Raw genomic sequence first — 16,854 nt, 5'->3', positions numbered from 1 at the left:
AAAATTTGCAATTTAGTCACTGACCCTGATTTGGGATGTTACGTGCCTACTTTAACACCAAAAGCTGAGAGTCAATAGATCATCAAGGATGATCAGTAGTTGTCCAAAGAAGGCCGTAACACTGCTACAATAAAGTTTGATACTTTTCAGTTTAGTTCTTATTTTTTTGTATTATCAAATTAGTCCTTTTAGATAATCCATTAATCAAAGTAATTAATATTTTTGATGATTTGACATGATCAAATAACTAGTTATGATTAATATTATTGATACCATATTATTTTGTTCCATATATCTCTATGTTATGATCACCTGAGTCATCTTTACATTATTATCAACAAAGGCTTCTTAACGCTTTGGAATGACTTATGCTAAAGAATGTTTTTGAGCGGGAGCATCTCCATATCATATTTGACAAAAATATCTCAATATTCTCACATTGTTGTAGTCGATGGTGCTCAAATTCGTGATTTCTGGGAACAACAACGATTCTTTTAATCACTTATGTAAGTTGGTATGTGCAGACATATAAATAATTAGAATGTAGAAATACCACTTTGGTAAATTTAATAAAGTACAAGTGATATTTATGTCATTAAGCCATTAGAAAATACTAAAAGAAGATTAAAAATGATTATAAAAGGAAAAGAAGAAAATATTAACTTTTCAATTGGTTCTTTTCTTTTACTTTGTATCGTTATTAATTATTTTATTAACTGCAATTATAACTCGTAATTAATTCACATATTAGAGTGAATTTTTTTTATGGAAATCAATCGATACAAACAATCAATGACGATCAAAGTTAAGGCGTAAAACAGTCATTTGTGTGGAACACAATCAAATATAGGAGCAATTCGTAGCCATACACACAAGGACATGGAACCCAAAGCTGTCACTCCTGCCATGAAAACGAAATGTTATTAAAATGCCTATTTGTGTGTAATGGAAAATTCAAGGATGTTACTCAAATGTGTTTGATTTGGTTCTTGGGGAACAATGTGGTTCCTGTGATGGATGTTCAAACGAATTGGCCAATGGCTTATCTACAAATTAATTTAATAGAAAGGGCCAGGGAGGGTGGCCGGAAACCTGAACCTACCTTAATTCTGAATATCTGTGTTGTTGGTGTGTATATTGGAAATGCGAATGTTGCAGGATTGGGCTCATATATATGCATGTATCTATTTTAGACCTGAAATATTGATGCTATAAACTATTTTTACCAACAATATTCTGGGAGTACTGGTTGCAGTGGTGGGGTTGTCTCACATGATTTTCTATCATTTTACTGAGTTGTTGATGAGGGGATTCGAGCGACATCGTTCCAGTCAAATTATTAACTCCTAGCGTTGTTGATAATCGCTTGGAGACAAGGCCCTGTGTACCATATGAATCACATTCAGGGAGAAAACTCTCAACTGTAGATGATGTGACTTGTTTTTATTCCATGGAAGTTCGAATTCTATCAATAGAGTTTTAACTGATCTTGGCCTAAGCCATTCACGCCTGACTTTGCTGTTTCTCGTGTGAACAGACCTGCCCACCTATTATTGTGCGATATTATGGAAGAGTTAGTCAAATATGAGCAGTAAAATTAATCATGAAAATGAAAAAAAAATATTTTAAATAGTTTAGGGTAATTAGATAATAGTATTTGTTCAGAAATTTTTTATTTAATGATAATGTCACATTATATGAATACGATTATTTGAGATCTTAAAAAAGAACAATATTTTTTTTATTATTGAGATTATTTGATAGGTTCACATCAAACTAATATTAAATATTAATCATTAGGTGTGTAAATATATTTGATTTAATCCTAATTCCTATGTTCAGCCTATTGCACAGTTTTGAGTGAAGGAATGTGGGTTAATTATATGTTTGTTATCTGTACAATGAAGTGGCTGTGGCAATCTTTAATGCTCAACTGGCTTACATTATAGATTAGGTAGCAAGAGCCAAGAGGGGAATATGGGGTTGTAATTTATTAAAAGAGAGAGAACTATTGAATTATAATACAAACATTATTACCTTTTGAAAAGAACACTTATTTACTTAAAATCTAGAACTTGTTAATTTGGAATAAATGGTGCAGCAAAATGTATAATAAAGGCTACAAAATATTACTGGGAATAAACAGCTTGATATCGCTTAATTAATTTCTCAAGTTTAATTGAGTGTACAAAAAAATCTCTACAGAAAGTCTCCTTAGAACCGGAGGGGAAAAACTACAAAATTTACAGTCATTAAACAACAAAAATTAGCCACAACTATGGTATTTTTTGTTTCATCTCCAAGGAGTAGGGCTGGCAATGGATCGGAGATGGGGTGGAGCTTCATCCGCCCCATCACCCGCAGTCCAAATCTCCATCCACACTATCCATCACCCACCAAAAATTTCATCCATATCCGCTCTATCCATCATCCGCAGGTGAGCAGGTGGAGTGGATGAGAAATGGATGATACTATGAACAAAACCTTTTTACATCCTAAGCTCAAATTCTTCTAACATTCATAGAAAAAACATTATACTCAAACATTCATAAAAACCAAAACATGAACAATAAATTTTCATCAAATTCAAACAAAAACAAATGGAACACAGTTTATATAGTCTTGTGCACTATGTTTGTGATACATTTTTCAAGTGAATAGATGCATCATGTATAGCCTTGTATGCCAAATATAATCTTCAAATTTTCATCAACAAACTATCACTTCTCAAAAGTCCTCTCCATCCTAGTATCAATAGGGATAAACCAATATTAAAAAATTAAACATATTTTCAATGGGATAAAAGTCAAATTAAAGAATAAGAATATTTACCGAGTTAGCATCTGCATCAAACACTACACTTGATGAACTTACATGAATGTGTTGAGGAAGTGAAGTACTGAAGCTTGAGAATATCAAGTTTCAAACTTCGTAAAGTGAAGCTAACCAGGGGAGAGAGGCGGCTAAAAGCATTAAGGCAACATAATAAAAAGATAAAAGATTAAAATTAGGGCTTTCATTCTTTCAAACCTAGTCATGTGAAATCATTGTTTATTTTTTAATATATATATATAATATATAAATATATAATATATATATATATATATATATATATATATATGGATAGATGGATATATTAATGGGTGGATGGATGCTGCGGGTGATGGGTCAAAAAAATTTCATCCATATCCGACCTGATCTATCACCCAATTCATTCATCACCCGCCAATCATCCGTTTCACAACGAGTTTTCATCTATTTATTCGGGGCGGATGGATAATCCACTCACCCATGGATAATTGCCAGCCCTACCGAGGAGAAAGAGAGGAAGGGGACCAACTCATGTATAAGTTAAATACGGCAGCTGCATCCTGCTGAGACTGAGACTGAGACTGAGGGCTAATGTTGAAGAGTCCACAGTCACTCGCCCCTTTCTTTTTCCTGCACAGAAAGCGAAGCTTCTCTCTTCCATCGTTAATACTGTTAATCTCTCTCTCTTGCCATTTATTCTTTCCCATTCTTCTCTCATTCTACAATTCTTCCAACCAAAACTTACATCAAAACAAAAAAGGCCAAAGGAAGAAGAAAGAAAACGGATTCACCACGAAATCGGAGCGATTAAGAGAATTTGATATGGATAACTTTGATCTTCAGGACCCATTGACAAGGATAGAAGAACAACAATCCGATACAATTTCAGTTCTCTTCTCTTCAGAATCTGATCACATGCCTTCTCACAACTACTTTCAATGTTTAAAGACCGGTGGCTTCCACGTTTCTTTCCGACGGGAAGCCATTTCTCTCATTTTGAAGGTATCCCATACCGGTTTTTTATTTTAATTCTCTTTTCATCTTTTTTATAAAGAATGTTGTTTACTGTTCTTGTCTTTTATCTTTTTGCATTTTGTTGTAAACTTATTCTAGTTTGTCAGGCGCAGTATTCTTGTAACCTTGATCTCTACACGCAATACCTGGCGATTAACTACATTGATCGGTTCATCTCTTGGCAAGAAATCCCGGTATAGCTTGATATCATCACCTTTATCTTTATAGTTAATAAATTGTCAACCAAACTTTAGATAGATTAATGAAGAGTTTATTGAAAAACACAGAAAAACCTTGAAATACGATGCAGAGTTCTTATTTGATTTTTTATTCTTGGTAAATCAAACACAAGCTTCGTTGATGCATTGTAAGAACAACTTATGCCAACATTAATGCAACTCGTGGTAAACTTTGCACTTTGCAGCAAAGTAATCCATGGGTTTTGAGGCTCCTTGCGATAGCTTGCATTTCTTTGGCTGCAAAGATTAAGGAAATACATTTCTCCTTCTCTGATTTCCAGGTAAACAGTGCGTTAACGTTTCTTCTCCTTAGTTTGTTTATCCTCATGCAAGAAGATTAATAAACAGATGAAACAGAGAGAAGAAAGATTCATATTTGATACCCCAGCTATCCAACGAATGGAGCTTCTGGTTCTCGATGCCTTGAAATGGCGAATGAGATCAATAACACCCTTCTCCTTCATCACTTTCTTCGTATCTTTGTTCGAGCCAAAAGATCCGCCTTTCCCACAAACATTAGAAGACAGAGCAACAAATATAATCTTCCAAGCTCGTAATGGTAACTAAACAGAACTTAGAAATCATTTCAGCTTATGTCTTTTTCATGACAAAACAACTTAAACGTGAGAAAAACTCTATTTTTTGGTTACAGAAATCAATCTGCTAGGGTACAAACCATCGGTGATCGCAGCAACGGCTCTTCTTCTGGCATGTCATGAGCTATTCCCGTTGCAGTTTCCTTTTTTCAAAACCTCAATTTTGTCTTGTGAATATGTAAACAAAGTAAGCAAGCAAACTAGTACGCCAAATTATATTTAGTCTCAAACCATACAAGTTGTTTCATTTCATGTTTAGAAGAATGAATGAATTTGACAATAAGGTTTGACAGGAGATGGTGCTGAAATGCTTTAATGCGATGCAAGAGATGGTGAGTAACGAAGTGAGCGAATCAATGGTAGATGTGGTGTCAAGCTCAAGCACAAGAACCCCAGTAAGTGTATTGGACTGCCACTGCAACAAATCAGAAAGCGAGAGTGCCAACAGCCACCGTTACGACTGAGCGTCGCAAACTGAACGGTTTTTGCAGCCAAAGTAATAAAATGAAGATTTTCAGGCATTGATGACACACTATTACTAAGCCCCTTATTTTCTTGCCCTTTTCTTTGACTAATAAAAATTTTGAAAAAAAATAAAAGAAATAAAAAAAGAAGTTGAGAGAAATTAGACAATTTAATCCATTTTGTTTGATGGGTTTATCATTTGTTTAATTAATTAATTAATTTACATTTAACCGGGTGACATGCCAGCTGTTGGAGAAGGGACATGAAGGACGAACAAAACAAGGCTTTAAAACGCTAAAATAGTACAAATCGTTTTTGTGTTAATGTCGTGTTGTTTCGTAGCAGATAGGAAATAAAGAAATGCCTCCTTCAATTAGATATTTTCTTAAAATAAAAAAAAGGTTTTCTTGAAAAAGCATAAATTGAGTTTTCATTTCTCTGGTTCAAAAAAAAAAAAAGCGAAGGTAATGAAGATTGGCGGGAAAGAAGCAAAGGCAAACACAACGTTCAAGACACGTTGCTGTCCTAAAAGATTGTGGTATCTTTGTCGAGAAACTACACAATTTATGTGCTTGAAAGCAAGCAGGGCGCAGGTGGGGGGAAGAAAATAACTCTCTTATCTTCGTGGGTTGCTGAGACGGGGCAAGACGTACATGGTTGTTGAAATTTTTTGTTTTGTTTTAAAGCACAGGCACCAGTAGGCTTAAACTTGTTTGTCAATTGGGGAAGATGTTCGTGTAAGAATTGAATTACCAGCAACACTGCAAGTTTTGCTATTAATTGTTAGATTTGGATCATTGGGCAAAGGTTGATTCCTGAAATGAAGCTTTGGGGCCACATTCTGGATGTAAAAGATATGAAATTTCGATTTCTAGAAGAAAAAGGGGAAAAACCATCTTAGGGACCACTGGGCCATTTTAGACGGTCCAAGTATAAAAGCCCAAATTTCATTTACGGTATAAAGGACGCTCTGGATTGGGATAGGAAAAGATAGCTATTGATGCTAGATTTCGAATACTAAATCTATAGATTACCAGTTAATTGTCATAATATCCAACTCTTCATCCTTACATATAGGAGATGAGAGTTATTGATGCTAGATTTCGAATACTGAAGGACGCTCAGGAAAGGTACACAGTTTGGTATGGGATTGTGCATCAAACGGTTATTCGAGGCAACGTGGATGCCATCACTGACCATCTGTAAATTTATCAAATGTTCTTTTTTCTGGGACTCGAGATCCAAGAACAGCTAAATTCCATTACAAGAAGATGGTCAAATCCTTTCACGATCGTACAATATCTCAAGTTGCCAGATATCATCAAACAAACTGAACTAATTAGAAATAAGAATTACTACTGATAAAAAAAGCTGCATTTCAACTTCCTTCCCCCCATAACCAGCAGGATTTGCAGCAACCATATGCAATTCATTTTACCATTTACATCTTCAATTTTTTACAGCTTTATATCACTTAAATACATCAGTACATGTCCTTTCTTTACCTCAATCTTTCATGACACATTATGTTACTTTACCTAAGTCATGTTTCATGACACATTATAGTACTTCCTTTACCTTTTTCATGTTTCAGGACACGTGATTGTTTATTGGAAATTATATTATAGTTATTTCTTTCAGTCTCATTATATCTCTTCAAAAATGGATTGCATTGCCTCAAGATCCATCTGAGAAAACTAAAAATAATAACCTACTGTAAGATTGGATGTCCTAAAAACTCCCCCAAACTGCTAAAACTTCTATGCACACGGAAGCACCTTTACGCTTCTCAAATAAAATAGGTCATCGTTGTTGCATGATTCGATGATCCAAGCTAAAATAGTTCTGCCGTCTATTCTGGTTGTTTAACAACCCGGACCATCAAAGAATTAATTGTCAGGGAAGTTCGTAATTCACTGTTGTAGCCAATATTGACCTATATCTTCCAAGTAAAGCATCTCATGTTCAAGCATTATCATTTCCATTTAAACTATTTTGAGGCTCAGATGCCTTAATTGATATAGGAGGAGGAGGGTGTAGCTCAAAGAGAGGTTTACTGCCCTCAGCATTGTTTCCTATGCAGATATCCCCACGACCGTGCCATGTACCATCTTGGACATTGTTCATCTCCAATGTTCTAGATTCCTGAAGAAGAAGAAAAAAAGCTATTTATCAATCCTCACGAAAGTGGAGGATTTTAAGAACTTACATTTGAACCACATTTGATTTTGTCACTGGTTGAATGAGTCTTGTTGCATATATGGATTACAGAGTCGATAAATTAGAAAAATAGTTGGGCAAGGATAAGAACCTGGGATAGTGTACAGCAAGGGCAGATAAGATGGTAGAAGCAATCATCCAATAAGCTCTCATCTCCCTGCAAAAAAACATAATTCCCAACCGAATCAAGAGTGATGGATGCTGGTAAAATTAAAGAGTACGTAACTATACGAAGTCTAGGAGCAACATCAACATAGACGAAAGATCAGCAAGTCACAGTGGTCAAACATGTAGTTGAAATTAAAGATGGCTAGTCTTATCCAGACACCATCACATAAATTGGCTACATGAGCTGACGTTTAACAGAACCATACAAAATTATCAAGTTTTAAATTCCTATATGCAAAAGAAGGGAAGTTTAATGCACCGAAAATGCCGTAATCACAGGAATAAAGAAAATTGACTAGGCATGCCTTCGGTTTTTATGAAAGGAATGTGGTGGCCCAAGGAATTTCAAGGTTTCCATTTCGGAACTCAGTCTGAGGATTCATTGTTAAACATAAATGATCTATTTGTGTTTTGGTAGTCGACATCAAAGCAACATTGACCATGAAACTTTGATGTCAGTCCACGAGAACAATAACATCCTGGTCAACAAATTCAATTAGGAATATGATAATTACCAAGCAGAAAGAAGTAGGATATGATCACTTATTATTAGAACCCTAGACTTGGAAAAAGTGAAGGCACATTCAAAAAATAAAAAGTTCTCACCCTAATATTGAACTTTCTTTTTATCTGTGTACGGAAGAAACCCAGATATGCTCCAACAGACACGGTGAAAGTAACACCCAAATAAAAAGCAATTCCGCTCGGTGACGATAAAGGCAACAAAGTTGAGAAAAGCAGTAGCTGCAAGGATGAAATAAATGGTTCCCTGCAAAAGCAAATTAAGAACATTCAGAAAATGTTAAAATACAACATCGATGGCAATTAAATCTGAAGTACAGGAACTATAGTACATATAATCCCCAAACTTACATATCATAATACGACCATGGAAACACATATCTGGGAATTGCCCATTTCCAGGAATGGGGTTTAAGTTATAAGAATGTAGAAATATGAAAGTTTTTACCTGAAGGAAACAAAATCCAAACCCTGCCCGTCGCATGTTCTTCCCAAATCTGTAGCAGGGGCAGCTGCAACATCAAAACAAATTATTGCACAAAAATAAATATTAGCACTCGTATTATTAGTTTCATAACATCAAAACAAGAGCTACAGAACATAAACATATTCGTTTTTAAACTGATCAAAATGATTAAATGTTTTTTTCTTTTGCCTCTAAAACTATTTTGCAGAAGAAGAGAACACCCAAGCTGCAAACTTACATACAAAAAAAATGGACCGGTAAAAGGAGCGGGTTCGTCTTGAATTAGTTTCATTCTTAACACCAACATTAAAAAAATGTAAAAATTATTTCTTTTTGACGTATTTTGACAGCATCCGAAATGTCGGGATCAAAGACGAAACGAATTAATAGAGCAAACAATTTTAGTACTAGGCTATCTACGATTTTTTTTAAAAAAAAATTACCTCTCTCTCAAAATCCAGATAGAGATAAAGAGAACTAACCAGGCAGATTCGAGTGCTAGACGGCGGTCATCCAAGAAATCAAGAACAACTTCACCTTCCCACATCCTGAAAACGCCACCGAAATCTCCGCTTCCTTGTTCTAAAGGATCCTCGGCTCTTTCAAGTTTCCTCCATTTGCCCTGGGTTTGCAAAGCCACCGTCGAACATAGCATGTCGAAATCCAACACCGCCATTCCTTCCAACAGCATCTCTTCTTCTTCTTCTTCCTTTTTGCCCCCATTTACAACAACTTTCTCTTGCTTCTCTACTTCCGCCATTGCGAAATTTGACACCTTAAAGCCTTAACCCCTCTTTTTTCCCCTTCTTTTCTCTTTCTGTGAAGGGGAAAAAAGATGTGCGTTTTTTAAATTGCGTATCGTTTTTCTTTTGGTTTTGTTTCCTCGACAATTAATTATATATTTTGGGTTGGCGCGTATGATTAATCGAGCGTGGGACCCCAAAGGAAGCGCATAGTTGACGATAATGCCATTGCCACGTAGGGTCGTCTGGATTGTAGGGATTAAGATTGTAATCTGGTAATAATTGCCTCTATTAACGATTCTGATTTGGATAACGCCACCTAGTTTTCCTACCAAGATTAACCACCAATTTCCTTTATAATTTGTTTTCACCTCTTATTCTAACTTTACTTCCATTGTAAAACTATAATTTGTAACTTCTTTTCAATTGAATTTGTAATTTTAATAAATATTTATTTTGTTAATTTATTTATTTTATAAGACTTAGTATTTTATGTTTGTGTATCTTTGAATTAAGAGTTTTCACATGTATCAAGGATGGAAAAAATCTAAAATTATCTTATATTTTAGATTTTTTTATGTATTTTCTATTGAAAATATATTTTACCCCTTAAAATTTCATTCCCCTTAAAATTTTATAAGTTCAAATTCGCTCCCTCTAACATAAAACCATCCCTATATATATATGATGTATTATATGGGATGGACACGATCAATCATGTTTGAATTATATATATATATATATATATATATATATATATTAACCATTCATTAATAAATATCATACCATATCTTTAAAAAAATCTTAATTAATATCATACTCTCTTTGATAGTAGATTTATTTTTTTCGTGATATTTTTTCTTAATTAATTTAAGTTTTTGAGTTAATTAATTAAATAAATTAAATTACTAATTATATTAAAATAAGATTCAATGTTTGAGGTTAATATTAGATTTTAAAATTTATAATTTAGGGTATTTAATTGCATTTGTTTATTAATTAGATTTAAAAAAAGAGTTAGGAAAGATAATGAAAGTTAATTTAATGTTGATTAATGAAGCTATGGGTAAATATAAGCAATTATGAATGGATGCCTATTGTTTAAGATGATCGTAACCTAAGATAGACTTATTAAAGTTGCTATATTGTACAACGATTTGATATTTAATTGTGCTAAAAACTCTTCCTTTTTCCTATTTCTTTTATGTGTAGTATTTGATTAACTATTAGTCTAATGGTAAAATAAGGTTTTGAAGATAAAAGATTATACGACTTTTTTATTAATTTGGATAAGTATAAAATAATATCCGTTTAAAAATAACTTCTCAACCATTTTTTCGGAGGTCTATCTCTGACCATCACAACTTGTTCCATCATAGCTTGGGGGTGGGCGTGTCGATACGCAGAAACAAAATCTCTGATCTTGGCACCCCCTCCTATCCGAACTGTCCAAGTCCAATGACAACCTCCTCTCAAAAATTGAGTCTACCTTAATTATGATGTTGCGGTTTCACATCGATCTCGTTTGGCTTCCATTGGCGGGTTTTTTTGTGACCGTGATGGATATTTCCCTCTGGCGTTCAACAAAATTATAGGACAGTCCTCCATCCTCCAAGCTAAGCTATGGGGTGTCTTCGAATGTCTCTCCCTTGCTTGGTCAAATGGCTCCGAACATGTTCTTGTTCAAATGGATAATACTGATGCTCACAGTCTTATTAAAAATGCCACGCGCAGCAGTGTATATTCCCTGGTTCGTCCCATTGATAAGCTTTGCCATCGAGCATGGTTTGTCGAATTCGCTGTGATCAACTGGGAAGCAAATTATACTGCTAATTTCATTGCCAAGCATGACGTTCCTCCTAACGGTGTTCTTGCAGTCCTCGACTCTCCATCGGATCAGCTTGTTGGTATCATGGCTAGAGATTTTCTCGGCCCTTCTTATAACCATGTAAAGAAGTAATTTTCTGACTTAGCCTTATTATCATTAAAAAGAAAAAAAAATAAACATTCCCACTCTGACGTTCATGGTAATCGAATTTGGGATCCCAATGAACAATAATAATTCATTAAACACCAAAGTCGTTTGGTTCTTGATAGAGTTAAAGTATTATTTTTCTTAAATAATAATAGATATTTACGTATGGTAATTTATGTATATATAGCACAAGTAAAAACTCATTTTTAATTTTTTACAGTATTATTTTTATATGTATTTACATGATTTAAAGTGTTTTTAATAAAAAAATCAATCATACTATAAATAATTTACAACAAGAAAAAATATATATGTTCTCTTGCAGTGAACGTGGATGAATGAAAAGATAAAATGTTTGGAAACAAATAGTGAATGTTGCAATATGTTTATGTTATTACTATATCCGGATAAAGAAAATGTAAAAATCATGAAAGAGAATTGAAAGAAGAGTTAAATTAAAGGTTCAATTGAATTTCTAAAATTAATAATGAAAGTACAATCCTTAAAGAAATTGCAATATATTAATGGCGGAGAGAAGTGAGAACTCTATTTTAAACTTGGTTGAATTTGAAATAAATAACAGCCAACAATTTTAGACTTGGCGTTACAATGCAGTTAGAGTTAGGAGTCAAAAGTTGACCAGTGAGTTGAATTGGATAACTCAATCCAAACCCAAAGACAAAATTAGATTTGAACACTGCCTGCCTGACCCTTCACTTGTTCATTTTCAGTTTGAGATATAGGTACCCTAATAATACACGCAAATGACGCATGGTAATATCTAAAACGAAGAAAGTTTTCATATCTATTTGTTTCAATAATACGTGTCGTTTGACTCGCTGGAATCTTTTAGAATTATGGTGAATTAGAATTTAATTTTATCAGTTTTTTATGTTTGGTTTAAGTTTTCAAATGAGGAATTGGAATCTAATTTTATCAAGGGAGGGAAAATAAATTCCATACATAACATGATGGAATTAAAATCTTTTGGATGAGGGAATGTGAAATTTGATAATACTACCCTCATCAATTTCACTAGTTTCTCATGTTTGGTTTAAGTTTTCAAAGGGTGAATTGGAATATAATTCTATCAAGGGAGGGAATGTGAAATTTGACCATACTACACTCATCAATCTTCTGATATTCGGGTCGGATTTTTTTTAAAGTTTTGGGATCAGTCGTACTTTTTTAAAAAAATTCGGGGTCGGGTCGGGTCTGGTCTGTTTTTTTTAAGTGTAATATTCGGGTCGGATTTTTTTTAAAAAATCGGGTTCAGGTCTGGTCGGGTTTTTTTAAGTTTGATATTCAGGTCGGGGTCGAGACAGGTTTTTTAAAGTGTGATATTCGGGTCGGTCGGGTTTTTTTAAGTATGATATTATGGTTGTATTCGGGTTTAGGGTGAAAAATACCCGACCCAACCCAACCCGACCCATGGTCATCCCTTGTTCTCTTGTTCAGGTCGGGTGGAGATTCCCTTGTTCTCGGGTCGGGTCGGGTCATCCCTAATTGTGATGATTTTAACTTATGATGTTTATTAGTATGATTTTTATAATTTATTAAAATGAATAATCAATCAATAAAATTAAAATTTAATATTTTTAAATTTTTTATAATATATTGTTACATGTATAAGTTATAAAACAAACTAAAATTAAACAATAAAAACAAGAAGTACAATTATGTCATTTTACATTACTGAAATCAAATTAATCTGATATGTCTGTAAACCAAACATAATATGAAATTAGATTCCAATTTAATTTCATACCAATCAAATATGTTTTAGATTCAGATTTCAATTCTTATAAATTTTAATTTAAATTTCTACAAATTCCAATTCTTTCACATATTCTAATTATATCCTAAACATTGTAATGAACCAAACTCCACCAACTAGATCGAATTATAAAGGGATAAGCAGAAAAGTCAATCGGCCGAAGAAGGGGGGCCAAGGCAAGGAATAGACAAAGCTGGTTCTTTATCATTATCTGGGTTAAGTAGCCGTATTTCTTAAGATTGACGTGATGGTGGTGGGCTTGTAATGGAATGTCGATGAGGATAAGCCTCTTATGATTCCCGATAAAGGTGCTTTTCTCAACCGCCCCACTTTAATGCATAAAGCGTTTTTATGCTTCTTCTATTTGACTAATTTGAAAATAGCGGATGCCGTCGTTTTACGTGTTTTTATAAAGGCTTTTTTTATATAAAAAAAAATTATCGATGATCGGTATATTTATCGATCTAACATCAATTAAATTATATTTTTTGATCAATACCTGTAACAGTAAAGTGTGTCCTTTGTTCCGCGTTATATGTTGATTTGGCGTCACGTGGGGTATAGCATGCCCTTGGTACCATGCTATACGCTGATATTGGTTACATGTGTGTATAGCGCGTCCCCTGATCTGCGCTATACACCACGTAGGAGTATAGTGTAGATCAGGAGCCGCACTATACCTGATTATCTGACACGTGGGGTATAGCGCGATACAGGGGATGTGCTATACCTTTAATTACCCACCCGTTCACACCCCAATCCTCCCTATAAATATCCCCATCTTCAATCACTTTCATCACACTAAATTCTCTAAATTTTTTAATTTCTCTCAAATACTCTTTCTGTTTAATTATATTTTAATATTTTTAATATTATATTTAATTTATTTAAGTATTTTACTTTATTTAATATTTTACTAATATATTTTTTTGTAGATATAATGGAAGACAGTCTACTTCGCTTGGATGGAAATCATTTATCTCGACACTTTGCTGATACGATAACATTTTAACGTTTTAATTTAATTTAAATTATTAGTAATAATTAGTTGATTTATTTAATGCATGATTATTAGATTAAGAATTAATTTTTATAATTATTTATTTTTAGGATAAGGACAGTGTATTATATCCTTTTATTAGGAATCTTAAGTTAGTGATATCTAGTCGTGTCTTGCCGTATTTAGTAGAGGCTGGATTTGGTTACATAGGTAGATATCAGGGTCACTGTAAAATAGAACCAGACCTTATTTATGCCTTAGTAGAGCGGGAGGCCGGAGACCCACACATTTTATCTTTCGTGCGGAGAGTCACGATCACGCTTAAGGATGTTTCTATGCACCTGGGGCTTCCGGTGGATGGAGATGTAATATCAGAGATAACTTCCGGTTCTTGGATCACTTTGTGTCGGGATAATCTAGGACGTGTCCCGGAAAGTTTTATATGAGGTATGATACCGTTAAATTGGTTAGATGCCAATTTTCAGGAGTTGAGCGCAGACGCCTCTGAGGATGAGGTTAAGATGTATGCACGGGCATGCATATTGCAGTTGATAAGAGGGTTTTTGATGCCGGACAAATCGTGCAACCTAGTTCACTGTATGTGGTTGCGACATCTTAGCGACTTTCGTCGGTGATCGGTATATTTATCGATCTAACACCGATCAGATTATATTTCCTGATCTAATACCCGTAACAGTAAAGCGCATCCTTTGTCCCGCCTTATATGTTGATTTGGCGCCACGTGGGGTATAGCGTGCCCCTGTACCGCGCTATACGCTGACATTGGTTACACGTGTGTATAGCGCGTCCCCTGATCTGCGCTATACGCCACGTAGGGGTATAGTGTGGATCAGGGGCCGCGCTATACCTGGTTATCTGACACGTGGGGTATAGCGCGATACAGGGGTTGTGTTATACCTTTAATTACCCACCCGTTCACACCCCAATCATCCCTATAAATACCCCCATCCTCAATCACTTTCATCATACCAAATTCTCTCAAATTTTCTTAATTTCTCTCAAATACTCTCTCTGTTTAAGGTATATTTTATAATATTTTTAATATTATGTATTTAATTTATTTAAGTATTTTACTTTATTTAATATTTTACTAATATAATTTTTTTGTAGATATATAATGGAAGACAGTCTACTTCGCTTGGATGAAAATCATTTATCTCGACACTTTGCTGATACGGTAACATTTTAACGTTTTATTTTAATTTAAATTATTAGTAATCATTAGTTGATTTATTTAATGCATGTTTATTAGATTAAGAATTAATTTTTGTAATTATTTATTTTTAGGAGAAGGACCGTGTATTAGATCATTTTATTAGGAATCTTAAGTTAGTGATACCTAGTCATGTCATGCCGTATTTAGTAGAGGTTGTATTTGGTTATATAGGTAGATATCAGGGTTACTGTAAAATAGAATCAGACCTTATTTCTGCCTTAGTAGAGCCGTGGAGGCCGGAGACCCACACATTTCATCTTTCTTGCGGAGAGTGCACGATCACGCTTGAGGATGTTTCTATGCACCTGGGGCTTCCGGTGGATGGAGATGTGATATCAGAGATATCTTCCGGTTCTTGGACTACTTTGTGCCGGGATAATCTAGGACGTGTCCCGGAAAGTTTTATCGGAGGTATGATACCGTTAAATTGGTTAGATGCCAATTTTCGGGAGTTGAGCGCAGACGCCTCTGAGGATGAGGTTAAGATGTATGCACGGGCATGCATATTGCAGTTGATAGGAGGGTTGTTGATGCCGGACAAATCGTGCAACCTAGTTCACTGCATGTGGTTGCAACATCTTAGCGACTTTCGGCTCGCCGGATCATTCAGTTGGGGCTCGACAGTTTTGGCTTTGCTGTACAGGGAGATGTGTGAAGCCACTGACTACAGGCGTAATGCTATCGGCAGATGTCTTATACTGCTACAGTCTTGGACATGGTATCGATTGCCCTTTTTATGCCCCGTTGTGAAGAACCCATTCGTATTTCTACTACTTCTGAGGTAATTATAAAATTGATTTTGTATATTAATAATTTTATACAGCGTATAATAATTTGTTTTCCTTGAATAGGTGGTCTACTGATAGGAAAAATCATCAGGAGCTACATGATGATTTAGAAAAAATTAGGGTGCTAATCGATCAGAAGGCTGGCACACAGGTATGAATTTTAATGTTTAAAAATCGATTTTAGATTATAGTTATATAATTATATTATTATTTTGATAAAAATTATATATTATTTGTTTTAGTTTGAATGGGTTCCATATTCTACTGATGATGTGAGGGCGGTGATCCCACCTGAGTTGAGGGGTCCATCAGATGTTTGGATGGCGATGGTCCCTCTGATCTGTTATGCGACCGTCGAGTGGCACTCCACTGATCTCGTGCTCCGGCAGTTTGGTTGTTTTCAACCAATTCTGGATGCACCGTGCAATATGGACGAGTTGCATAGCTTAGATAGACGCAGCAAGACAGATACAGATTGACTGGTGAGGCATCATGAGTGGGTCGTGTTATGGGAGGATCGACATCGGTGCCTTCCCCGTAGAGAGCCCATTTTACTTGACCTCTTGAGTGTTGCTGAAGGTTTTTATAAGTGGTTCAACAGTAACGGGAAACTGTTTCTTCTTCCCGAGGATGCACGAGGGTAGACCTTTTTCGCGACGTCGACAGAGACGTGATCCGACACAGCACCATCGTCCCCCGACTCGTGGACGGAGAGCAGGTGCTTCCGGTTCATCTTCAGCTGCACCAGCAGGACCTTCACAGCAGCCACCACATTCATTTATGATGCCGCTATCGCCTTTCCATTACCAGATGTCATCGCCGCCGCCTTCACC

At 35.1% G+C, this 16,854-nt stretch overlaps 1 protein-coding gene and 1 pseudogene across 2 annotated transcripts; one reads left to right on the top strand and one right to left on the bottom strand.

Annotated features, from left to right (window-relative positions):
* Nucleotides 1–3,513: 3,513 nt before the first annotated feature.
* Nucleotides 3,514–5,139, top strand: LOC120131347 (putative cyclin-D6-1). Of its 2 annotated transcripts, none has more exons than XM_039148355.1 (6): nt 3,514–3,813; nt 3,933–4,019; nt 4,250–4,345; nt 4,422–4,623; nt 4,717–4,847; nt 4,954–5,139. In XM_039148355.1, the coding sequence occupies exons 1-6, from the start codon at nt 3,634–3,636 to the stop codon at nt 5,122–5,124; spliced, it is 867 nt and encodes a 288-aa protein (XP_039004286.1). In that variant the 5' UTR covers nt 3,514–3,633; the 3' UTR covers nt 5,125–5,139. The 2 variants fall into 2 exon arrangements, with proteins under 2 accessions (XP_039004286.1, XP_039004287.1); XM_039148356.1 differs by having other exon boundaries at nt 3,603–3,813; nt 3,925–4,019.
* Nucleotides 5,140–6,911: 1,772 nt separating this feature from the next.
* On the bottom strand, nt 6,912–9,356 carry LOC120131348 (annotated as a pseudogene).
* Nucleotides 9,357–16,854: the final 7,498 nt, after the last annotated feature.

The sequence above is a fragment of the Hibiscus syriacus genome, unplaced genomic scaffold (genome assembly GCF_006381635.1).
Source record: "Hibiscus syriacus cultivar Baekdansim isolate YM2019G1 unplaced genomic scaffold, ASM638163v2 tig00110556_pilon, whole genome shotgun sequence".
Lineage (NCBI taxonomy): Eukaryota > Viridiplantae > Streptophyta > Magnoliopsida > Malvales > Malvaceae > Hibiscus > Hibiscus syriacus.
This window is presented reverse-complemented; position numbering and strand designations above follow the sequence as displayed.